The sequence below is a fragment of the Lepus europaeus genome, chromosome 9, assembly GCF_033115175.1.
Source record: "Lepus europaeus isolate LE1 chromosome 9, mLepTim1.pri, whole genome shotgun sequence".
NCBI classification, from domain to species: Eukaryota; Metazoa; Chordata; class Mammalia; order Lagomorpha; family Leporidae; genus Lepus; species Lepus europaeus.
Genome location: NC_084835.1, coordinates 49,045,165 through 49,072,483, shown reverse-complemented (window position 1 = coordinate 49,072,483; position 27,319 = coordinate 49,045,165). Strand labels below are relative to the sequence as shown.

At 39.7% G+C, this 27,319-nt stretch overlaps 1 protein-coding gene across 2 annotated transcripts in view; it reads left to right on the top strand.

Moving 5' to 3' along the window:
* CNTN3 (contactin 3) overlaps window positions 1-27,319 on the top strand; it is a 416,756-nt gene that overhangs the window by 97,975 nt on the left and 291,462 nt on the right. For both annotated transcript variants that reach the window (XM_062200206.1, XM_062200207.1), the window contains exon 2: window positions 5,916-6,050. In XM_062200206.1, coding sequence (XP_062056190.1) covers window positions 5,996-6,050 — 55 coding nt within the window. In that variant the 5' untranslated portion in view covers window positions 5,916-5,995. The remainder of the gene's footprint in view (window positions 1-5,915; window positions 6,051-27,319) is intronic.

Here is a 27,319-nt window from a genome sequence, read left to right as displayed (position 1 = left end):
TTGTGAATATCTTAAGCTTTAGCCCTCAAATGCAAACGTCTATTAGTAGAGAAAATTCTAAAGGGTATCTATTTTTTTCTTCGGTTTGAAACATTCCTGTGAATGGTAGAATATTCTTCTTGTAGCAGATGACATTTTGATTTGTATTTGTCTTGCTTCAGTGGCTTCCTTTGTGTTTACTTTCCCTTTGTGATTCAGAAGTGGGGCGAGCTTTAACATATCCCTTCTCTTCCTGTATGATGGTACTTGGCAGTACTGAGAAGTCAAACCATGATTATATTAATTACCTTCATTATTTAAAAAGTCAATGTCCTACTTTAACATTGATTAAAAATAAACAATATAATTCAAAAAAATGGTCTTCCTGGGGCAGGCGTTTGGCGTGGCAGTTAAGCTACCACCTGGGATGCTCACATCACCTATCAGTTTGTGGTTCCAGCCCTGGCTCCACTTCTGATTCCTGCTAATGCACACCTCAAGAAGCAGCAGGTGACGGCTCAAGTACTTGTGTCCCTACAGCCCACATTGGAGACTCAGAAGGAGTTCTAGGCTCCTAAATTCAGCCTGACTCAGCTCTGGCTATTGTGGGCATTTAGCAAGTGATCCAGCACCTGGAAGATCTCTGTGTCTCTCTGTCTGCCTCTGTCTGTGTTTCCTGCTTTTCAGATAAAATAAAAGTAAGCCAAATGTTAAAGACGAAAAAAATTCCTGAATGAAATTTCTTTTTATCACCCAACTTTATAATGCATGCTATATGTAAGTACATAGATATATATGAACATTAGAATATATGAGTATTAATCTCTTAGAGCAGACAGCTTGCTTCATACTGTCTAAATTCTTATTTCTATGGATACGATCAGTCAGAATAAGATCAGTATTTTATAAAATGTCTTAGCTTTACAGTCTCTTAATCAAATATAGATTATAGCATACCTGATGTGAATATTTATTGCAAATGTGATTATGTCAATTCTCTGGTTGATATGGTGGTAGCTTTTTCAAGAACTTTATAATGAGACTAATATTCTTTTTTTTAAAGTAAACTTTTATTTAATAAATATAAATTTTGAAAGTACAACTTTTGAATTATAGCAGTTTTTCCCCCTATAACCACCCTCCCACCCGCAAACCATCCTATCTCTACTCCCTCTGCCATCCCATTCTTCTTTTTTTTTTTTTTTTTTTTTTGACAGGCAGAGTTAGACAGTGAGAGGGAGAGAGAGAGAAAAGTCTTCCTTCTGTTGGTTCACCCCCAAATGGCCGCTATGCTAGTGATCCAAAGCCAGGAGCCAGGTGCTTCTGGTCTCCCATGCGGGTGCAGAGCCCAAGGACTTGGGCTGGACTGGAAGAGGAGCAACCAGGACAGAATCTGGCACTCCAACCGGGACTAGAACCTGGAGTGCCAGGGCCTTGGGTGGAGGATTAGCCTAGTGAGCCGTGGCGCCAGCCCATCCCATTCTTCATTAAGATTCATTTTTAATTATTTTTATATGCAGAAGATCAACTTAGTATATACTAAGTAAAGATTTCAACAGTTTGCACCCACACAGATACACAAAGTATAACGTACTGTTTGAAGACTAGTTTTACCGTTAATTCTCATAGTACAACACATTAAGGACAGAGATCCTACATGGGGAGTAAGTGCACAGTGACTCCTGTTGTTGATTTAACAACTGACACTCTTAGTTGAGACTAATATTCTTAAGTCAGACATGTAGGGTTGGCCCCCCCTTATATGCACATCTACAGTCTTATTTCATACTACACTAGATTTGGCCATTTGCATGCCTTCTCATTCGTCTTCTTGCTGTTCTTACAGCAAGCCATGAGTTTTTAAACCTGAGGGACTTTGCATATTGGATTCTGAATGCCTGGCAGTGATTATCAAAATAGTCAATCAGCAGGGGGACAAGCGTACTAATCAATCAAAAGTAACACGGTGACTAGGTGAGCATTTGGCTAGTGATTAAGATGCCAGTTAGGCTGCCTGCATCCAGTATCAGAAAACCCGGGTCTGAGTCCCAGGTATGGTTCTAATTCCAGCTTTCTGCGAATGCACACCCTGGGAGGCAGTGGTGATGGCTCAAGTAGTCGAGTCCCAGCCACCCAGAAAGGAGACCTGAGTTGAGTTCTTTGCTCAAACTCGTGGGCTGGTCCAGCACTGTCCATTGCAGGCATTGCAGAGTGAATTAGTGGATTGGAGCTCTATTTCTATCTCTGATAGAAATATAACTACATTACCAGTGACATGGGTGAGAGCAGGATTCTGGAAGCCCCTGATGAGACAGACATTAACGTCTATCTGGGGGACCTAGTGAGGTGTGGTGGGGTCCTGGGACTGTCTGGCACACGAGATGGCAGCTGCCACAGGAGAATCAGTGCAGTGACTACTGATTCCATACCAAGTCCTGTCTCTTCTTGGGAAAATTCTTTCTTCAGTTTGCAACACACACACCTGGCACCTGTTTGTGTCATTTCTTCTTCTTCCTTCATGTTCCACTTTCCCAGAGGAGCTTTTCCTGACATTTCTAATGAAGACTGTTTTTATTTAGGCTTTCATAGGTAGTTTTGTGCCTTTCACAGTGGGCAGTTTGCAAGTACAATTATTATCATTTGAATAGAGCATCAGTCTACTAGTTGATAAACCACTGCATCACCAGTCTAACAGCCCTACCAGAACCTCTGCCTCCCTCTGTATAACCCCAGTACCTCAGAGGTGCTCAATCAATATTTATCTAATGCATGAGTTTTTAAAAGTCTTTAGAACTTTCTTTCAGTTATTTATTTGAAAGGGAGAGTGACAGGGAGAAGGGGAAGGATGAGAGAGAGAGAGAGAGAGAAAGAAAGAAATATCTTTCAATTGCTTGTTCACTCCCCAAATGCCTGTAATAGCTGGGACTGGGTCAGACTGATTCCTGGAGCCAGGAAGTTGATCCCCATCTCCCACATGGATGGCAGGGACCCAAGTACTTAGGTCTTCATCTGCTGCTTTACAGGATGCATAAACAGGAATTTGAATGGGAGGTAGAAGCAAGATTTGATCCTAGCCACTTCAGTATCGGACGTAGGTATTCTAAGTGGTAGCTTAACTCGCTGTACCACAATGCCGGACCCACCTGTGTAGTTTTAAAATGTAATTGATATGCATGTTATCTTGGTGGTACACTGTGGAGAAGATACCATTTTGCAAGCTGCCACCTTCTTCATGCTTTCTTATATTTTCTTGCAATAATTTTCAGTGGTATCCAGATCCTATGCCATGACTTATCCTTTGGTTCCAGGAGAAATGCTTCTCATTCATTTGATATCCAGTGCAAAGGTTTCATCTCCTAAGTTGACTTATTCATTGTTCTTTACACGCAGCAAGACACTGCTTGAAACCTGCTACAAACAAGAATGTTGGGAAAATTGGAGTACACTGTGGTTCTACTTTCTGACCTATTTCTAGGAGTTTGTGCCAATTTTTTTCTCATTACAATATCAGAACACAGATGATACATTTTGTCCTCTGTATGACATAGAGCAAAGCTTCACATTTATTTGATGGCTTTTTGATGACCATGACAATGACAATGACAGTGTTACTACAGGATTCTTCTTTTTCTGAAATCCCCAACTACATATTCTTTTTAAGACTGTTGTTCTGTTATTACGAAGTTCTTCCAGGTAGTTTTAGTGTATAAACTGGATAGCTATAGTTTCATCAAGGGAGGACCTACCAGACCAATTCAGTTAAGTTAAAGGCTTAAGCTTTTGTGGTGGCTGAGTCTTCCTTTTAATTCCCAGACATAGTGGATGTTGTAGATGCACAATAACTTCTCATGTGTCATGTTAGTGCATCTCACATTTCCCACAATTTTAATGACTGCTCAGCATTGACTTTTCTTAGAATATTTCAAATAACTTGGTTTTCTGCTGTGTGCCTGTACCTATATCCGTGTTTATTTGTGAGTGGGTGTGTCACCTTTCCTGTGGCTTCTGGACTGCCATTTCCTTACATACATGATTAGAAGATTATGATAGTTATAACAAGTCTCATCTAGAATGATTTCAGTTACCGTTTCAATTAGCAGTTGAAAATAATTATGGACATATGATGAACCAGAAGTAGAAGAAGGAAGGAAGATATGTTTCTGAGAGCCTTTATTCCAAGTAGGGAAAATCAAGCACGGGGAAAGCTTTAGCAGTATAACCATTAATTGAGGTAGAAGGTGTGCCCCTCTCATGTATACTTGGCTATTTCGGTCATTTTGGCAAATGGTCACCTGGCACCTGATGCTTTGGGAAATAGCTTCAGATACACCCCTGTGTCCTCTCCGTAATGCAGATACCACGTGTGCTTCTCTCAACACCCTTTGTCTTTATTTTTTTGGTGCACACCACTCCCAATGTCCAGCACACGTGTTTCTATTTTTGGCCTCTGAAGCCATTTGCTGTCCCCAGTAGGAGATTAGAATCGATGTATGTAATGCATAGCCCTCGGGAGCAGCTCTCAAACACTGACAAATAGGACTTGATGTGTAAATACCCCAGATCCAGTGCCTCTTGGCAAGGGTAACTCTTGGATGACTCCGGGGTGCACAGTCTACATGAAGCTTGGCGTACCCTGTGGGCATGAACTCCAGCCACCCACAGTGATAGGGGGCTGCATACCCCACCCTCGGCTGACCACCTTCTTTCTCTGTCTTACTCCCCTGTGCCTCATCTGCTTTTGATCCCACCTCCCAGGTAAACTGTTTGCCTTTTGTGGTGTATGCTATGGGGCTCTAAGGCACAGGCAGTTTGCTGTAATAGGGGTGGTGAGAAGAGGTTAGGATCCCACAATGGTGCAAGTTGCTAGCCTGCAGTTCTGAAAACAGTAATTTTCAATTGTATTTCATCTTGTTGCAGATTCTCATGGATTGAGTGTCAGTGAGACCCAATTCCTGACATTCTGGCTGCCATTCCACCTCTTAACTTTCTACCCAAGAGCTTATGTTAGATTGCTAGTACACAATGGCACTATTATAAGAATGATTGATTCAAAGCATTATCTTAAGTACCTAATTGGCATGTTTTCATATTTTCACTGTCAAAATAATTACTATTTGGGCCACACTTAATATCTGATTGAATATACCACATATCAGGAAGCTCTGTTCAGAGCCACTGCCTGAAAGAACCTGAGGTGTCACTTCTTGGGTCGGCAACAACTAAAACAGGTCCAATCAGTTGCTGAGAGAATTGCATGCTTTTCTCGCTACTGTGACACACTTCAAAGTCATTAATTCCCCTGCATGGAACCAGTTGAGTTTCAGTGGTCAAAGGAAGATTGTCTGATTTTAGGTGTGTGTCTCTAGCCTACTTGATCATTAACCATGCAGCTTAACTGGTTTCAAGAGGCCACTGAAAACGACACAGCACTGTCACCTAATTTCTTTTCAACCAGCACATTCAAGTTTATGAAAATTCAAGAAAGCAAAGAAGAAAATGGTTTTGTTTGTAAGATTCTCAGAATGCACAGTTTTCACCATTAGCATTTTTTATCTGTGTTATGCAGCATATATTATTGGGAACTTTCTACAGTTATCAAGGACAAAATAGACTTAAGATGGACGTTGATAATGGTGTTTATAATTTGTATGCCCTGTTAGAGACTCAGGAACTCTGAAAGCAGAATTTCAAGATATCTACTTGTTTGACTCTTAGATTTACCAGAATGTTATCATTGGAGAAAATGAGAAAAGTTTGAATTTCAGGCTAATGTTTTATTCGTTGTATTTATCTACCAAAAGTTTTAATATTTAACATCTTAAATGTGAAGACTCTGAGTGTTTCTGAATGATACAGTTTTAAGAGAAGAAGAAAATCTCTTTACTAAAATCAGCTGGCTTTTTAAAGTCTAACTTCTTTGTACATATATTTTACAGATTAAAGGATTTACCTGAAGACAAAGCATTCTATTCATCAGAGACTGGACAAGAGTTACTCTTGCTTTTGGCAATTAAAGATGGTGTTGTCATGGAAACTGTTGATCCTGCTTTCATTCCTTGGCTGCCTAGGAGGTAACAATAAGCTGTATTTTCTAAGGTGAAGTTAGTGCTATTCTCAGATCATGTGCTTTACTAATTTTTAAATGTTGGATTAAAACTCCACTAGTTGCAAAGAGAAATCTTTTTTCCCCAGAAAGAAAATTCACATTCTCAACTTCTGACACAGGGATTCTCATACACCTCTCCCTCATTTTTGCAAGTCATTTATTTCCATAGCAAATATAATGATACCTGATACTATAGCGCTCCTGTTGCATTAGGACTAGCATTGTAAGTATATCCACAGACTTTTGAGATCGTTAATTCATGGCCCTTTTTTTTTTCCCAAAAGAAGCTGAAAGTGGAAAGCTGCAGTGTGCCAGAGAGAATATAAATTTTAAAGTATGTCAGTATTTTCATATCCAATCTTAAAGCATGGTACCATTTTTCTTTTAGCACATAATGAAGTTAGACTTTATAATTTTTTTGCAATTTGAAATTTAGAGCAGAGTACAAAGAAAATGAAAAACTTCTGAGCTTTGTACCATATAAAAACAACTATTATAAAGCATCTGATACATTTGTTCTCTGTTTATTCATTTTATCTTGTTTTCTGGAGAAGTGGATGAACAAACAAAGGGATTTTAATGAGTTAGTGTATTTTCCACTAGTTTTATATTTATTTTATTGGCCTCCTTTTTCTGAAGACATTTCTGAATGCGATGTGGGCTCACATATGCATATTTAGATCTAACTACTGAACCATTCTGCTGTGTTTGTTCTGTCTGGAGGGTTACCTTGGAGATGGGGTGGATTTTGTTCCATGACACCACATTAAAGTGAATATTTCAGTAATATGGATGTTTTGGTTTCCCAGAGCCCATAAAAGTTATATTTACACTGTGCTGTAGTCTATTAAGTGTACAATAGCATTATGTCTAGCAAAATGCAGTAACTTAATTAAATAATGGTTTATTGCTAACAAACCCTAATGACCATCTGAGCTGTCAGCAAGTGGTAATCCTCCTGCTGGCAGAGGGTGTGTCTTCTTCCATGGCCGCCAAAGGCTGGGTGGCTGTGGCGATTTCTCAGAATAAGCAACAATGAAGCGTGCTGTATTGATTGACTCTTCCTCACATGAAGATTGCTCTGGAGCATGTGATGCTGTCTGATAGCATTTTACCCACAGCAGAACTGCTTTCAAAATTGGTGTCAATCTTCTCAAAGCCTGCTGCCATTTTATCAACTAAGTTTATGTAATAATCTAAATCCTTTGTTGTCAGTATGGAGACTGCTTAGAAAACTAAAAATAGAGCTGCCATATGATCCAGCAATTCCACTACTGGGAATAGATCCAAAAGAAATGAAATTATCGTGTCAAAGCGATACCTGCATGCTCACGTTTATTGCACCACTATTCATAGTAGCCAAGATAGGGAATCAACCCAGATGCACATCAGTAGGTGAATGAATAAAGAAAATGTCGCATAAATACACAGTGGGATGTGGTTCAGCCATAAAAGAAGAATGAAATGCTGTCATTTGCAGCAAAATGGATGGAACTAGAGGACATTATGTTAAGCAAAATAAGCAAGAAACAGAAAAATAAGAATTGCGTGTTCTCTCTCTTATTGGGGTGCTAAAAAATGTTGACGTGAACACAGAATAGTGGTTATGAGATGGTGGCTGTGAAGATAGAGGGAGGTTGGATACTGGGACTGAAACACAGTCACACAGAAGTAACAAGTTCCAGTGTTCTGCAGTGCAGTGGGGTGACTGTAATTCACAATAACCTGTTATATATTTTGTGAACAAACAGAAGAGCTAGAAGACTTCAAATACCAAGTCATAATAACAAGAGGAAAATTACTCTGATTGGTACACATTGTGTACAATTGTAGAAATACCACACTGCATCCCATAAATACATAAAGTTATTAAACGTTAATGAAATTTCCAGAGAATTTAACAAGATAGAAATGCTAACCTGATTTGGTCATCACACACTGATTATGTGTACCAATTTATCACACTCTAGCACACAGATATGTGTAATTAAAATAATTAAAGAAAATCAACACTAAAAAATGCAAAATGAAATAAATTCTTTATTGTTATTTTAACACTGTTCATGGTGTCTTCAGGAGAAGTAGATTCCATCTCCAGAAACCACCTTCTTTGCCCGCCCATAAGAAGCAACTCCTCACCTATTAAATTTGATCAGGGTTTTGCAGTAAATCAGTCGCGTTTGTAGGCTACACTACTGGTTTTAGTTCACATGGGCGGTTAATTCCTCCACTAAAGTCTCTAGTCCCTCAGAATCATCCATGAGGGTTGGAATCCATTTCTTCCCAGCCCCTGTTGCTATTGGTATGTTGATCTCCTTCCATGAATCACTAGTGTTCTTAACGGCATTGACAATGGTGGATTCTTTCCAGGGTTTCAATGTACTGTTCCCAGATCCATCAGAGAAACATCTGTGTATGGCAGTTAGTAACTTACTACAAAAGGTATTTTTGAATTATAAGACTTGAAATTAAAATTTACTTTTTGATCAGAATGGCTAATCTGTTAGCAGGCCTGAAAATAACGTTAATCTTATTATGCATCTCCATCAGAGCTCTGGGATGACCAGGTGCATGGTCTGTTTTCCTGAGCAATGGGTCTCAACATTGGGTTTGACATACTTAGTAAACCATATTGTAAACAAATATTGTCATGCAGGCTTCATTGTTCCGTGTTTAAAGCACATTCAGAGTAAATTTAGCATAGCTCTTAAAGGCCTTAGGATTTTCAGGGTGACAAAAGAGCATTAGCCCCAAGTGAAGGTCACTAGCTGTATTAACTCTAAGGAGACAGTCAGCCTGACCTTTGAAATTTGAAGCCAGGCATTAACTTCTGTCTACCTGTGAATGTACTAGATGTCTTCTTCCAGTAGCCGGCTGGGCTGGTTCATCTACGTTTCAAATCTGTTGTTTGGTGGAGCCACCCTCATTGAATATCTTAGCTGGATCTTCTGATGAACTTGCTATAGCTTCTGCATTAGCACTGGAAGCTCCATCATCTGCTTTTGTGCCATGGAGATGGCTTCTTTCCTTAAACCTCATGAACAACATCTGCTAACAACAAACTTTTCTTCTGCAGCTTCCCCCCCTCTCCTAGGCTTCATAGAACTGAAGAGAGTTAGGGCCTCACTCTGGAATAGGCTTTAGCTTCAGGGACTGTTGTGGCTGCTTTGATCTTCTCTCCAGATCATTAAAACTTTCCTGTATCGCCAGGAAGGTTATTTCACTTTCTTATCATTTCTGTGTTCACTGGAGTAGCAGTTTTTAAAAAGATTTATTTATTTATTTTAAAGTCAGAGTTACACAGAGAGAGGAGAGGCAGAGAGAGAGAGAGAGGGAGAGAGAGAGAGAGAAGTCTTCCATCCGCTGGTTCACTCCCCCAGTTGGCCACAACGGCTGGAGCTGCACCTGGAGCTTCTTCTGGGTCTCCCATGTGGGTGCAGGGGCCCAAGGACTTGGGCCATCTTCTACTGCTTTTCCGGGCCATAGCAGAGAGCTGGATCGGAAGTGAAGTAGCCGGGACTTGAACTGGCGCCCGTATGGGATGCCGGCACTTCAGGCCAGGGCATCAACCCACTGTGCTACAGTGCCGGTCCCTGGGGTAGCATTTTTAATTTTCTTCCTTTCCTTTGCCTTCACATTTGGCTGTTTGGTGCAAGAGGCCTTACTTTGAGCCTATCCCAACGTGCCTTCCTCCTTAAGTTTAATCATCTCCAGCTTTGATAGAAGTGAGAGAACTGCAACTCTCTCTCTCACTTCAACACTTAGAGAGAACTGTAGGGAAATTAGTTTAATTTCCATTTTGTTATATGTCACAGGATAGGGAGGCTTAAGGAGGTGGAGAGAGAGGTGGGGTTGGCTGAGTGGTAGAGTACTCAAAGCACACATCTGTCATTTACTGTCTTTCAGGGGTACAGTTCATGGTGCCCCCAAACCATTGCAATGGTAAAATCTACACACAGTGATCCCACATCACCAAAGCAGATAGAGAGTAATGGAAATGTGTGAAATATTGTGGGAATTATCAAAACGTGACACAGAGACATGCAGGAAGTATGTGCTGTTGGGAGAACAACAGTGATAGACTTGCTCCACACAAGATAACCACAGAATCCCAATCTGTAGAAAATGCAGTATCTGCAGAGAGCGATCCAGGAGGTTCGCCGGACACACAAGTGCCTGAATGGTTCCACTTATTTATTTTTTTACTAACTCATTTGAAAGTGAGTTACAGAAATCGTTATCTCTCACCTCCAAAAAATTCAGTATCTGTATACAAAACAGAGAATAACTTTCTACATAAACAGAATTTCTCTATGATGTCTAAGGAAACCAACATAAAAGCAGTTTATAATTTTTTTCTTTTCTAAGAGGAGAAAATTGGTGTGGAACGAAGCCAAACAAGCATGCTAGGTAAAACACAGGGTATTTAAATAGGTGAATATATTAGGGGTCAGTTCAAGGAAAATCTTCAGTGTCAGGAAGATTCAAATTTCCAACCTTCTTAAGGTATTTAAGTGATACTATATGGCCAAAATAAATAATTAATATTGGATTATAGATTCAAACCTTTAACTTTCAAAATAAATGTTTTTATAGGTTTTTACAGTGATGCTTCAATTTTGTTAAAACATGCTGCCTTTAACTGCTACTAATCTAGATCTGAGGGAAAAATAAGTAATTATTTATGAATTATTTATGAATTTTTGCCTTTTCCAATGGACTGCTGTTATCAAAACTGAATGGCATTTTTTCTTGGATTCTTCACTTAGAAAGTTTCAAATCTGACATCTGTTTTAGTAGGAAGCATAAGTGACAGGCAGTATACTGCAGCCGTGTTAACTCTTGGTGATATTAACTTTTGCAGACACAATTTTGAAATTTCCCAGTAAATTGAAGAGAAAGAAAGTAGAAGCATAGCTAGAGAAAGTGAATTCAGTTTTTCAAAGGTTTATGACTTGTGGTTGTTATTTTATACTGTTTGCAAATTATATTGACTGTGTTCAGTATTTTGAGAAATGTTTACATATTTATGAACAAATTTATGGAAAAAGCAATGTCTGTTTTTCCAAAATGTAAAAACATTATTAAGAAATTGAAAGGTCAACTTGACTCTCTGGATATGGTGATAAAACAGCTTTAAGTGTCTGTAAAGGAGAATTGGATTAATTTGTAAATGATAAATTATATGTAGCATATTGCTTAGGGGGTTGACAATTTTCATAATTATATCATGGAGAAAAAAATTGTTTCTTATTAAAATTTTAGAGTCTTTATTCTGTGTTTTATATACCGAATGGTGGAACGCCTTTTGGTGTATGATCAATTTAGAATAAAAGGCTGGCTTTTCAGGGTGATTTTCTATTAGGAAATATTGGGTCATTTTGTATGAATTAAAATTAAAATCTGTTCACGATGTAGGAAAGATACCATAAATCTTAGAAATTAATAAGTAAAATATATTGTGTAAATTCACTTACTTTAGAGAAGTCTTTAGCAAAGGACATAATATCATAAAAACAGCAGATGCTGCATGACTTGCTTTCTTCTATCTTTTTAAATTTAAGCTTTGGTTATATTGTGTACCTTTTTTTCTTTCATTTTCTTCTGTTGTTTTGCCTCTGCAGTTTTCCCCTGCAACAAAGAAGCAAATAGTAATTTCTGGCTAGGAATCTGTCCTGGGATGAACTTGACTGTGTTTTTCCTCAAAAATGCTAGGCTGTAGTCATTCTTAAATAATTCTCAAGTGTCTGTTAGAAGGCGGGCACTGTTTTCAGAGAAGAATGGCAGAGATCATTCTCCCTGCAGGGTTTACATTTTGTCCCATGGGGCAGATGACATTGACTCTGAAGGTGATCTGTAGGAGGGGCAGCAGAACAGGATGCGAGTGTGGAGCACTGGGAAGTGGGCTGCTATTTTAAGTAAGGCCATCAGGTTAGTCCTCATTAAGAAGATGGCATTTGAGCAGAGACTTAGAGGTGAATGTGTTGACCTTTTGGGTATTTAAGGAAGAGTTCTCCAGGCAGAATCATCAACCCGGCAAAGATTCTAATACATGACAGAGGGAATGTTTCAGAAACAACAAGAAAGCCAGCACAGTTGGACCAGGATGAGTTGTGGGAGAGAATAGAAAAGAGCTGACAGGTATATGGAGATGGACATAGCAGAAAGTGAAGGGCTTTATAATCACTGGAAATATTTTGGATGTTTACACTGAATTCCCTGGGGAGCCACAGCATGGTTTGAGCAGAGAGGGGATAGGATCCAGCTTATTTTTTAAAGAATCTTGCAGATGGCTGTGTTGCATGTTGATTGTAGGGGGACAGGAATGCAAGGAGGCCCACCAATGAGATACCAATGTGGTAATCCAGCAAGGGATGATGGGGGCAGGGTTTGTGGTCAAGCATTGAATGGATTGTGAAGGCTGAACCATGAGATTTCCAAATGGAGTGAGTATGAGAGGAGACAAGGATGAGTAGAGAATGATGTCAAGGATCGCTGTCACTGTCCATGACAAAAGGGGTGTCAGGTAGGCGAAATGAAGATGCAGTACCACACAGGAAAGGGAATTTTTCAAACTGGAGGTCACCACCCAGCAGGGGATTAAAGAGCACTTCAGTGGATCAAGGCCAGTAATTTATATGAGAACTGATAAATTAGAATTTTAAGAAGGAAGAATGAGAAAATAGAAGAGTATACCAATCACTTACTGGAGTAAGTATTTTCTACTGAGCACATCTAGGTCTTTGGGCTATTGCAGTGAATCAAATAGACAATATCCCAGTCTTCGTGAAGCTGAATCCTTTAATATACTCCTATGTATATTGGATCTTGAGGTTATATTATTGCTTACTGGGTTGCCGTCAAAAACGTTGAAGAGCCAGACATAGGTAGAAAGCAGGAGATAGTCTCCCAGCATTCTAAGAAGAAGCCAGAGAACACCAGAAGAGTTAAAACAATAGAAGTGACACCAAAATTGGTAGCAATAACATCAGTGATAATAATAACATCATTTACTGTGTACTGAACGCTGGGGAAAATGCACTGCTTAGCGCATCTTGGAAATGTACAATAAGATAAATACCATTATTCTCTAGCTGAGAGACAAGAAACTAGTCTCCAAGGCTTTAAATAACATTTCAGTCAGCGTAGTGGTCTAAGAAATCAAAGCATGGTTCTTAATCACCAGTATTTACTACATGAATAGTTTCTTTTCTGGAATGAAGTGAGGAGTTAAAACATGGACTAAGAATCGTTGAGGATCCAAGGAGATTTCTGGTTTACTACTTAATTACCTATTAATTAATTACTTAGCCATATTAGATACTTGAAATATTTATTATCCAGTATGGGAGCCAATAACCATGTGTGGTTATCGAGCTTTTGAAATGTAGCTTGTCCAAATTGTGATACATTATGAGGGTAAAACACACACAGGATATCATAGACTTAGTACAGAAAAATTTAAGAATATGAAATATTGCAATAATGTTTAATATGGATTAGATGTTGACATTACAATTGTTAATATATATTTTTGTTTAAGTAAGATATTTTTAAATTATTTTCTCCTGTTTCTTTTAATCTTTTTAAATACAAAGGGTCTTCAAAAGTTCATGAAAAATGCTTATCATGAAAAAACTTCTCATAGATTTCATTTTTTGGCACCAAACTTACTTTTTTTATGTTTAAATATTTATTTTTTTATTTAGAGAGAAATCTTCCATCTTCTGGTTCACTGCCCAAATGCCCATGGCAATTGGGACTGGTACAAGCTAAATTCCAGAGGATGGCCCTCTTAGGTGTAAGGGACTTTCCAGTCCCATTAGCAGGAAGCTGGATTGGAAACAGAGCAGCCAGGACTTGAACTGGCACACCCATATGGGATGCAGTCTTTCCAAATAGCAGCTTAACTGGTTAAACCTGTCCTCCAAATGTTTTACATTCTATATTTCCATGAACTTTTTTAAAAAAGATTTATTTATTTATTTGAAAGTCAGAGTTACACAGAAAGAGATAGAGAAGTACAAAGAGAGAGAGAGAGAGGTCTTCCATCCGCTGGTTCACTCCCCAGATGGCCACAACGGCCAGAGTTGCACTAATCTGAAGCCGGGAGCCAAGAGCTTCCTCCGGGTCTCCCATGTGGGTGCGGGGCCCAAGGACATGGGCCATCTTCTATTGCCTTCCAGGCTATAGCAGAGAGCTGGATCAGAAGCAGAGCAGCCGGGACTCAAGCCGGTGCCCGTATGGGATGCTGGCGTTGCAGGTGGCGGTTTTACCTGCTGTGCCACAGTGCTGGCCCCTTTCCATGAACTTTGAAATACCCTTGTATGGCTATGGGAAAATTCAAAAATATGTTTATGGCTTGCTTCGCCTTGCAGTTTTATTGGACAGCATTGATCCAAACATTTATAAAATAAAACCCAATTATTTTGCAAATGTTATCCAACATCTCCTTCTTTCCCAGTGGGAAGCCAAATTAAGACAATGAGAACTTTTTGACTTCACATGAATGGTTATAAATAAATACTTTCTGAGGATATCCTAACTACAAATACTGAATACTTTGTAATAGACGTGCAGGTCTTAGAAGTAGTTGGTTGGTGAAGGTGGACAAATCTTTAGTCAAAGCCTATGGAAATTCTAAACTTCTTTAGTATATTGTATTTTGTTTTTATTTTTGAATATTTATTATTTGAGAGACAGAAATAGAGAAAGAAAGCTCTCCTTTGCTAATCCGCCCTCCAAATTCCCATAATGGTCAGGGGCTAGGATTAACATGCAGGTTACCCTTGTGGGAAATCAATTACTTGAGCCATCACCATAGCCTCCTAAGAGTACAGATCAACAGGAAGCTGGTATTTGGACTAGAGCAGGGACTCCAGCGTAGGCATGTCAGTATGGTATACAGGATCCCAGTGAGTATCTCCAATGCTGGACCAAACGTACGCTCCATATTTTTTGATGTTCATCTCGTTCTTCGAGTGGGACTAGCTAAGTAAATATAGCTCATTTGGGAAATCAAATTCCCTTATATAATGAAAATAACTATTAAAGTGTTAAAACCACCTTTATGGAAAATAGCATATTTCCGTAAATGCTCTGAAGTGTTACTTCATTCACTAAGCTCTTCTCTTAAAATTATAATGAATATTTCACATATTGGAGTTTACTAAGGTTTTGGTCATACTTAAGAATTACTTGTCCAAGTAAGTAGCCATTAATCCTAGAAGGGAGAATTATTTACCTAACTTTTCTTTCAGTGTCTGTTCAGGTAGTGTCTTCATTAGATAGTATGATAATGTCTGCAGGATCTACTCTATTCTGCAATCATGAAACAGCTTTGAGGACTAAGGAAAATTGACCCCATGCAAAGCCTTGAAGTTGAACAGGTCTCATTTGTCCCACTGATTGGCCTAAGTCAATCAGATCATTGCAATTCTGGCCACAAGATTTGATTGTTTCAAAACATTTTGTAATTCTGTGGACTGTGTCTTCTCACTTGGTGGCTCTGAGGAGTTCTAAATCCCCACTTGCTGTAGGTGGCTAAGTAGCAGTTACCAGAGAAGCCAGCTTGAGGGAAAAATTTCTGTGGTGCAGATGAGAGAGATCAATACATACCTGCCTTGTTTGGGAGTTTGGCTTAGCAGGTAAAGCACCTGCACACCGTATTGGAGTGCCTGAGTATAAATCCCACTTCTGTCTCCTGACTCCATCCCCTGGATAATGCAGACCATTGGAGACAGAGGTGATGGTTCAAGTAATTGGGTCCCTGGCTCTCACATGGGAAACCTGGATTTTTCTGGCTACTAGTTCAGCTTGGTCTAGTTTCAGCCATTTTGGGCATTTGGGGAGTTAACAGGTAGATGGGAGTTCATTCTCTCTCTCTCAAATAAATTAATATTTTTTTAAAAAACATTAACTGTTGCCGTTGATTTCTCCACAATGTTGCAGTGGGTTTGTTTCTGAAAAGAGCAGCGTGGTGGGGGCAAGAGGCGCGGAGTCAACACACAGACCCCGGGAGTCGGGTGAAAGCAGGCTTGAGGCGAGCGGCCCGCAGACTCGTTTATTACAGTTGGTACAACAGCTTATATAGCCAAGACCAGCCAACCTGGTCAAGGGGTGGTCTATGCCCCAACCAATCACAGCCTGTTGCCAGGCAGTTTGCAGAGCCATCCAATCACAGCCTGTTGCCAGGCAGTTTCAAATCCATCCAATCACAGCCTGTCGCCAGGCAGTTTGCAGAGCCATCCAATCACAGCCTGTTGCCAGGCAGTTTCAAATCCATCCAATCACAGCCTGTCGCCAGGCAGTTTCCAAAGCCATCCAATCACAGCCTGTTGCCAGGCAGGCTCCATTGCCAGGTGGGTTTCAAAGCCATTCCTGAGTAACTGATGCTCGCTTGCCAGTGGCCACCTTGGCATGGCCTTCTCATTCCACTACAATTAACCAGCTCTTTGATTATATTATGCTGACATGACTCCACATTAGTAAGTGTTCCCCACCCCTACTTGGCATAGTTATTATTCTGTGTTTGACCCCTGAACTTTATGTTTGCCTTTTTCAGGACCTATGCCCACTTATACAAGCGGACCCCTGACTCTACTGCTCTGATACCATAGATTGTGCCTTCTGAAATGACTTCGATTTGCTTTACTAAATGATTTGCGCATAGAAGGCTTGTGTGCCAAACATGAACTTTGGCTTCTTTTAATACTGTGTTTTATTTAGTTGTGGTCAGCAAAAACAAAAAGAAGAATCACATATTTGGGCTGCATTTGAAAATTGTGAATTTTGCTTGTGTTGATGCCAGACATTGCAATGTGTGCAAATATAAACCAGGCCTACTGACATCCATCTCCTTGGTGCCTTTAATCATAGCATTTGCCAATGGCATCTTAATGTGAGTAACTTGGTGTGCTATCTTTCCCCCAAACAGTGATTAAGGATTTCTTTGAAAGCAAAATACACTGTTCAAGTTCTCCCTGAAATGATCGAGAACTATTTCTCGATTGGTTTTAATAACACCGTTCTTCTAATCACTGAGAAAATGATTAGAGGTTTCTATTGGACAGCATTTAACCTCAAAACAGATTTGGAATGATCTGAGTTTGTGGTGTTGGATGTGGCACTTCAAGTAAGCTGTTACCATAAACTCAAATGACTGTCATTTCCTCTGTAGTATTTGTGTGCTGCGTAATATGATTTGATAGCATTGATACTAGAGAAATGGAGATGTTGCTGATCTCTGCTTATAAATCTTGACATCCTCCATGTTTTTACAGATAAACTTATTTCAAATCATCCCCTCTATTGCAGCAGCCTAAATCTTGAATTGCTTTTCATTTATCCTATTTAAATCTTGACAGTTTATCGGGGAATGCAAGTGAGAACTAGTAAGAGATGCAAGTGTTGTTGGTGTGTTTTGTTCTTATAACCTTGATCTCTGATAACTCCACATATTGGAATTTTGTAAGCGTGGTGGCGACTAAGAAGGTGTTTAGGGGACTTAAAAAAGGATATATTGGAGATGATGTTGGAGTTCAACAAACAAATAAGGTTAAATAAAAGCCACAATTTTATTTAGCTTTTACAGCAGCTGTTGTCTTAAAAGTATCTGTTGATTAGTTCATTGACTCTTCCAAATAAAGTGCTCAAACTACTTTAATTGAATATTTGCCTAAGTGTTAAACTGTCTTAAAGTACTCATCACATTAAAGTGTTTTCAAATACCCTTTTGGTATTATGCCTTGCCACGAATTGAATTGCATGAGCTGAGCTAAATGGATTGGGTTCCTGCTCTGTAAGGGCGCAATCTGAGCTCATGAATAACAGTGAACTTTGAATGTTAAGATAAACACCTTTGCTTGCATTTCCTCAACAAAAGGAGGACTCTTGATTTTGGATAATAACTCCCATCTTATAAACCTGTCTGCAGGCAGAAGCAGCCATGCTGGTGCAGTGTTGGAGAACTTCCTTGTCATTCTCCCCCGATTCTCATCCTTTCCCCATGCCTTTTTGTAGGCAGCTTAGATCTCCAGTATCTCTTTTCCTAGAGTGTGGTACACGCCTTGCTCCTCATCTTGTTGCCCTCTTACCCTTCCTTTCTCTCATGCATCCCACACATTGCAAGCCAGGTTATCTTTTTAACATCCATCAAGCAGGCTGTCTCCTGAGAGTCTGCTTTGTGTCAGGCATGGTGAGAAGGGGTGCTGGGGAGTCCAAATGCATTGAATTGCTGACTGTAGGAAGGAAAGAAGGTACTTGTGAACCAACAGTTCAGAAGTTTGCTAAGATTAAGGATCCATATTTAAGAAAAGTAGAAAAAGGGTGGTGTAGATACTCTCAGAGCATCTTACTATATAAATAAAGATGAAGAAATATTCATAGAGAAGACAGTATTTGAACTGGACTTTAATAATTACAATGAATGCTTACTGAGCACTTACTTTGTACCCAGCGCTAAGCTAAAGTCCTTGCCTAAATTCTTTACTTTTTCCTATGCTCTGAATCTTGTGCTATTTTGATCCCTATTTTGCATATGAAGGATTGATGCTCTGACAAGTTAACCTAAAATTTACATAGTTATTAAGAGTTTGAGTTGCAATTCAAAAACCAATCTAAAAGGCAGCTTTAGTCCATAGCACTGAGCCATGGCCATTAGGTTAAGCCTGGATATAATTTCAGAGAATGGACAAGAAACATCAATTGAGTTTAGAGAAAAGTGAAACATTTGGTTGGCATCTAAGCATCTATGGTCATTATGGAATAGCTTTGATGATAATAGCAATGACTAATGTAGATTGAAACGTTATTGCATGTCAATCCTGACTTACACCATCTATTTGTGTTACTGAACAAATGAAATACTGATTTTTAAAAAAGTATATTTATTTTGGCCGGTGCCATGGCTCACTAGGCTAATCCTCCACCTGCGGCGCCAGCACCCCGGTTCTAGTCCCGGTTGGGGTGCTGGTTCTGTCCCGGTTCCTCCTCTTCCAGTCTAGCTCTCTGCTGTGGCCCAGGAGTGCAGTGGAGGATGGCCCAGGTTCTTGGGCCCTGCACCTGCTTGGGAGACCAGGAGAAGCACCTGGCTCCTGGCTACGGATGGGCGCAGAGCACCGGTTGCAGTGCGCTGGCCGTAGTGGCCACTTGGGGGGTGAACCAACGGAAAAAGGAAGACCTTTCTCTCTGTCTCTTTCTCTCTCACTGTCTAACTCTGCCTGTCAAAAAAAAATTTTTTAAGTAAAAAGTATATTTATTTTAATGACAAAAATTTTTTCCTAGGTTTATGTTACCCAGTGTGATATTTTGCTATATATTTACAATGTAGAATGATTAGATCAAACTTATAGTTGTATCCATTACACCACATACCATTTTTTTGTGATGAAAACATTTAAAGTAAACATTCTTAGCAATTTTCAAGTGCTACAATTATCTATAGCCAACAAACTGTACACTTGGTCTTTAGAAATATCCCCCTTTCTAGCTGAAATCTTGTATGTTTTGAGCAATAGGCTTTAACCTCTGGTAACCACCAGTCTACTCCCTGGTTCTATGGGTTGGATTTTACAGAGTTTCCACCTGTAATTGAGATCATGCAGAATTTTTTCTGCTCGGCTTATTTCACTGAACACAGTGTCCTTCAGGTTAATTGATGAATTTGGGTTAATTTATTGAATTCTCATAAGAATCCCATGGGGAGTATTACTATTACTACTACTACTACTACTATTACTACTACTACTTGATAGGAGGAAATTGTTGTATGGAGAGATTATTATCTTGCCTCAACTCCCATGCAGTTGTTAAATGGAGCAAGGTTTCAAACTCAGATTCTACATCTCTAAATCTGTATTGGCTAAAATGGCAGCTACTGGTTAAAGATGGCTGAATGGAGAGCACCTGCATTCACCTTCAGCCAGAAAAACGTTTCAGCATGAAGGAAGAACCACATTTCCAGAAGAGTGTCTGAGGGAAAATTCTAGTTAAAAAATGACCTCATGGAGACTCCAAAAACCAGCAGAGAGAGAGAAACAAAGCAGGCCACTGCTGTTGTCCCCGCTGATCCCACCCGAGCCCCCTGGCCCATGACACCATCTTGCTGGGGTTCTATATATATATAAAGTATTAGAACTAAGGAGACTGATTGAGGAAATGTTTCAGCAAAGAAGCAAGGAGAAGTGCAAACACCATGGAAACTGTGAAAACCAGCAGAAAGGGGAGGGGTGGAGACAGAAAGAAACAAAGTCACTGCCCACTACGCCTACCTTGGCTCACCAACAGGGGGCCACCATCTTTCCAGGAAAAGGGTTGTGTATATAAAATATTAGAACTGAGGAGACTGACTGACAGAGAAACTTCAGTAAGGAAGTTGTGAGATCTGCAAACAGCACAGAGACTCTGAAGACCAGCAGAGAGTTATAGATTCCCCAGTTCACTGATGCAGTCCATAGCTCCTTTCCCAGCCCACCTGTCAGGAACACGATCTTGCCCAACAGAGGTCAGCAGAAAGTGATGTGGGCAATGAATATGTTATTTTCAATCCTGGTTCTTGTCTCCCATAAAGGTGAAAACACTAAGCAGAGACTAATATTGTGCGTAAATAGGAACAGATTTTATTTAGCAGGGAGAGAATAAACACACATTCATGTGTGAGTGAGGGCTGCCCTACAGAGAGAAATACCCAACATAATTGAGCCAAAAGTTTCCCATAAGCAAGAGTGGGGGAAAAAAAATCCGAAGAACAATACCTCTAAGCCGGAGTTGAAGGAGTCCATCCTGGACCATTCCATGGTGGAAAGAGGGAGAGCTAGAGCAGTATCTATAAAAGCAGGGACTGAGACAAAACGGAGCTGTCTCATGCCTTCCACCTCTTTTTATAAGGAAGCAAATGGTACCCCAATCAAGTATGCAACTGCTGTGGGATTTGAGCATGGGACCTATTCCCAGTGCAAAAGGTGCATCTCAGGAAGGTGGGTGGATCAAGCTGACAGTTAACGAGATAGCATCACTTTGCAGGGATACAAGCGATCCAGAGTTCCTGCTCACCTAATCTCTAACTAACTAGTTACGCAGTATCAAAAGTGCCCCCACCACAGCTGCAGAAGGGCAGCCCTAACTGTGGGAGAATTCTGACTGACTTTAAATAATACCTAGAGAGCTGATTAGGGTCTGAGTAACTACTTTGCTCCAAAGAATCAGTGCAGACTGGCTCCCTTGCCTCTAAAGCACCAAACCCAAACTGCTGCCAAGAAGCAGCTAAATTCCATCTATAGTAGGCGGTACCTTTGCTATCAGAATCCCCTAGAGCACAAACCCCAGTATCACATTTACATGTCCTGCAGGAACTGGGGGCAGTGTTTTCTGTGCACTGCAACTCTGTGACTTGCTGCTGATGCTAATGCCCTGTGTAATACACATTCACCTGTGGGATCTAGAGGGTCCCACCTGCATTATTTCCTGCTTCTGCCTTGTGCCTAATAGTTCAGGAACCCCAGCATAACTGGCACTCACTCTGTGAGACGATGTAAGGACACCACTGCATCTCAGCTCCAGGACTGTGGACTTTGACTGTTAGTAGTACTGTATTCCTCGGGGTCGAAGGAACATAACCTGTGGGACCTAGGGAAGGACCTAGTTGTATTCCAGTGCTCCAGAATCACAGCTGGCGATCTCTAAAATCCTCAGCATAGCCTGTATTTACCCTGTGGAACTGGGGCAAGGCCCCCTTAACATCTTTCAGAGCTGGGACTTGGGGTCTTGGTGCTGTATGCCCCAGCGTTTGTCATGCCCACATAGCATGATCTGGAGAAGGTCCTATCCACATCTTGTAGTCCGAGGGCCATAGTTATTGGTGTCACAAGACCCAGCATCACTCAGGCTTGCGTGGTGAGATAAGGGGACAGCCCCCTTTGTGTCCGCAGCACCAGAAACATGGTTGCAGTCATAACAAACTCTAGAGTAACTGACAACCAACTATCTGGGGACTAAAGGCGCATATGTTTGGAAGCTCACATCCATTTCAGTGTCATACTACTACTTCCACAAACTGCTACAGACATGACAAATGTGACATTTGTAGACACTATTGACATTGATTACCACTGAAGAAAGTACTCAGAGGTTACATTTCTGGGCTCACCTAGAATCAAAGCCAAATCTACAACCCAACTGACACTCCACATTTAATATAAATGAAAAAAGTCTAATAAAACCTACTTTATAAATAAAAAGAAACTATTATGCTAGATTTTCAGATGTCAATACAAGTACACAGGGAACATGAAGAAACAAGGTAACATATTTCTAAAAGAAACCACAATATTTCTTAAGAAATAAATGCTGATCGGAAGAAAATCTATAAAATGCCTGGAAAAGCATTAAAAATAATGATCCTGGGGCTGGCACCGTGGCTCGCTTGGTTAATCCTCTGCCTGCAGCGCCGGAATCCCCTATGGGTGCTGGGTTCTAGTCCCAGTTGCTCCTCTTCAAGTCCAGCTCTCTGCTGTGGCCTGGGAGGGCAGTGGAGGATGGCCCAAGTGCTTGGGCCCCTGCACTCACATGGGAGACCAGGAAAGAAGCACCTGGCTCCTGGCTTCAGATCAGCGCAGTGCCAGCCTTGGCGGCCATTTGGGGAGTGAACCAATGGAAGAAAGACCTTTCTCTCTGTCTCTCTCTCTCTCACTATCTATAACTCTACCTGTCAAATAAAAAAAAATGATCCTGATGAACTCGCAGAGATGCAAGAGAATAGGGAAAGACAGTTTAAAGAAATCAGGAAAATGATGACAAGAATGAAAAGTCCATAAAGATAGAAATTATTAAAAAGAACCAAACAAATTTTGGAACTGAAAACTTCAATCAATGAAATAAAACATACTGTTGAGAGCTTCATCAGCAAAATAGATCCAGTAGTAGAAATAATTTCTAATCTGGAGTACAAAATGTTTGAAATTACCATGCCTTACAGAAATAAACAAGAAAGAATTATGGGACTTATGGGACACCATTAAACAAACAAATATTTATTAGAATAAAATACAAGAAGATAAGAAGGAAAAGGCATGGAGAACTTACTGAATGAAACAATAGTTGTAAACTTCCCATGTCTTGGAAGAAATGTGGACATCCAGATACAGACAACTCAAAGGACGTCAAACAGACTCAACCAAAAAAGGCCTTCTCCAAGGCATAATATAGTCAAATGGTTAACAGTTAAGAACAAAGAGAGAATCCTAATGACAGTAAGAGAAAAACATCAAGTTACATATAAAGGAAAATCCATTAGATTAGCCTCAAACTTCTCAGCAGAGACCCTGCAGACCACAGGAGACTGGGATAATATATTCAAGATCTTGAAAGAAAATACTTACCATCAAGAATATTGTATCCAATGAAGCTATCCTTTAGTGTGAAGGAGAAATAAAATATTTTTAAGAAAAAGCAGAAAATGAGATAATCCCTCACCCCCAGAATAGACTTACAAGAAACCCTTGTCCTACATTAGATGCAAAAATTATGAAAACACATAACAATCCTAAGTTACAATCATTAAGTATTCAATAAAATGACAGGAGTTAGCTCCTGTCAATCAATTGTAACCTTGAATGAAAAGGTATTAAATTACCCAGTGAAAAGATATAGGTTGACTGAGTGGATAAAGAAATAAGACTGAACTAATATACTGTCTGCAGGAAACTCACTTCACAAATAAAGATAAATATGGACAAAGTGAAGTGCTAGAAAAAGGTACACCATACAAATGGAAACCCAAATTGAATAGGAATAGTCGTACTCATGTCATATTAAACAGATATTAAATTTAAAAGTTGTAAGAAGAGACAGTGGCATTATATATTTATAAAAGGATCCATTCATCAAGCTGGTGTAGCAATCAGAAAGATATATGCACTGAACATAAGCCCACCCAGATGTAAATAGCAATTAGACCTTAAGGGAAATATAGACTCCATGTAATAACACTGGGGCTGTCAACATCCTACTGTTATAATAGATAGTCCATTATGATGGAAAATCAACAAAGATACGACAGGATTGAACCATACTACTGAACAGACAGGCAGAGTGGATAGTGAGAGAGAGAGAGACAGAGAGAAAGGTCTTCCTTTTTGCCGTTGGTTCACCCTCCAATGGCCGCTGCGGCTGGCGCATCATGCTGATCCAAAGCCAGGAGCCAGGTGCTTCTCTTGGTCTCCCATGCGGGTGCAGGGCCCAAGGACTTGGGCCATCCTCCACTGCCTTCCCAGGCCATAGCAGAGAGCTGGCCTGGAAGAGGGGCCACCGGGATAGAATCTGGCACCTCAACCAGGACTAGAACCCGGTGTGCCGGCGCCGCAAGGCGGAGGATTAGCCTGTTAAGCCACGGTGCCGGCCTTTTTTTTTTTTTTTTTTTTTTTTTTTTTTTTTTTTTTTTTGACAAACAGTCATTTATAGAACATTTAGTTCAACAGCTACAGAATACATTCTTCTCATCAGCACATGGAGCATTTTCTAGGATAGACTAAAACTAGAAATCATCAAGAACAGTAAAAAATTTATAAATACATGGAAATTAAACTGCATGCTACTGAGTGACCAATGGGTCATTCAAGAAATTTAAAAGGAAGTCCAAACATTTCTTGAAGCAAATGGAAATGACTATATAACATATCAGAACCTATAGAATGCAGCAAAAGCAGTTTTGGAAATTTGTAGTGATAAATGTTTACATGTACATTTAAAAAAGACCTTAAATAAACAGCCTAGTGATGCATCCATGGACTTAGAAAAACAAAAATAAATCAAATCCAAAATTTGCATGAGGGGGGAAATAATAAGAATCAGAGTAAAAAGAAATGAAGAAATGAATTGAAAAAATAATGCAAATAATCAAGAAAACAAAAATTTGTGTTTATGAGAAGATAAAATAGACAAAATAGCCATACTAACAAAGAAACAAACAAAAAAAAAACTTGAATAAAATTAAAGAAGAAAAAGACTTTCCAAACAATACTACAGAAATACAAAGGATCATAAGAAGCTACTATGAACAACTTTGTGCTAAGAAACAGGGAAACCTGTTTCTTTACCTCAAAGAAATGGGTAAATTCCTGCATATATATAGCCTACCAAGATTAAATCAATAAGCTACAGAAAATCTAAACAGACACCTAACAACCTACAAGATTAAGGCACAAATTAGAAGTCTTCTATCAAAGACAAGTCCAGGACCTGATGGCTTTACTGCAGAACTCCACAAAACATTTGAAGAGGCACTAACTTCTGAATTTTTCAAACTATTCCAACTATTTAATAGGATGCAACTCTTCCATTTTTTTTTTTTTAAATGAGGCCAGCATCACTCTGATACCAAAACCAACCAATGGGGGCCGGCACCTTAGCTCACTAGGTTAATCCTCTGCCTGCAGCGCCGGCATTCCATATGGGTGCCAATTCTGTAACTCGGCTGCTCCTCTTCCAGTCCAGCTCTCTGCTGTGGCCTGGGAAAGCAGTAGAAGATGGTCCAAGTGCTTGGGCCCTGCACCTGCATGGGAGACCAGGAAGAAGCACCTGGCTCCTGGCTTCAGATCAACAGAGCTCTGGCCATTGAGGCCATTTGGGGAGTGAATCAACGGAAAGAAGACCTTTCCCTCTCTCTTCTTTTCACTGTCTGTAACCCTACCTGTCAAATAAATAAATAAAATCTTAAAACAAACAAACAAACAAACAATGATAGAACCCCAAAAGAAAACTACAGACTAATGTCTTTGGTGAACCATAAATACAGAACTTTTAAACAAAATGCTAGTAAATGAAATCTAACACTATAACAACAACAACAAAATCATACATCACCAAGTGACATTTATCCTAGAGATGCACAGGTGGTTCAACATTTGAAAATCAATAAATGTCTTAAATCACAGCAACAGAATAAAGTGGAAAAAAACCATATGATTATCTCAGTAGATGCAGAGAAATCATTTGAGTATCCCTTCATGAGAAAAACTAGTATCTGCTAAAACTAACTGATAGAATCAAAAAGGGAGAGAAAGATCCAACATGGGAAGTGGGATACACAGCAGACTCATAGGATGGCAGATGTCCTAAACAACACTCTGGCCTCAGAATCAACCCTCAAGGCATTCAGATCTGGCTGAAGAGCCCATGAGAGTATAGCAGGCATGGAAAGCCAAGATATCATGGAAAAAAAAAAAAAGACCTAAATGAATGATCTCTGTGAGTGAGATCCCAGTGGAAAGAATGGGGCCATCAAAGAAGGAGGTACCCTTCTCCGAAGGGAGGAGAGAACTTCCACTTTGACTATGACTCTATCGGAATAAGATCAAAGTCAGCGGACTCTAAAGGCTTCCATAGCCCTGGCAACTCATGACTAGAGCCTAGGGAGATTACTGACGCCATGAACAGGAGTGTCAAATTGTCAAATCAGCAACAGGAGTCACTGTGTACTTACACCCCATGTGGGATCTGTCCCTAATGTGTCGTCTAAAGCCAAGTGATGCTATAACTAGTACTGAAACAGTATTTTTATACTTTGCGTTTCTGTGTGGGCACAAACTGATGAGGTCTTTACTAATTATATACTGAAGTGATCTTCTGTATATAAAGAGAATTGGAAATAAAAAAAAAAAACAACCTGGTGTTAAAATGGAAATGGCATAGAAAATTAATTAATTTGAAAAAAAAAATTATGTAGGATCTCTGTCTTTAATGTGCTGTACATTGCTATTTAATGCTATAATTAGTAATCCAATGGTAGTTTTTTCACTTTATGTTGCTATATGGGCAAAATGTTGAAATCTTTACCTAATATATACTAAACTGATCTTCTGTATACAAAGAGAATTGAAAATGAATCTTTACATGAATGGAAGGGGAAAGGGAGCGGGAAAGGGGAGGGTTGCGGGCGGGAGGGAAGTTATGGGAGGGGGGAAGCCATTGTAACCCATAAGCTATACTTTGGAAATTTATATTCATTAAATAAAAGTTTAATAAAAAAAAACTCTCAGCAAATTAGGTATTAAAGAAATATAACTCAAAATAAAAAAAGTTATATTTAACAAACCCACAGCCAAAATCATATTGAATACATTTCTCTGCAGATCTGGAACAAGAAAAGGATGTTCAGTTTCACCACCCTCATTCTGTAGAGTATTGGAAATGTTAGCAAGAATAGTTATGGAGGGAAAGAAATAAAGGAAATCATAATTG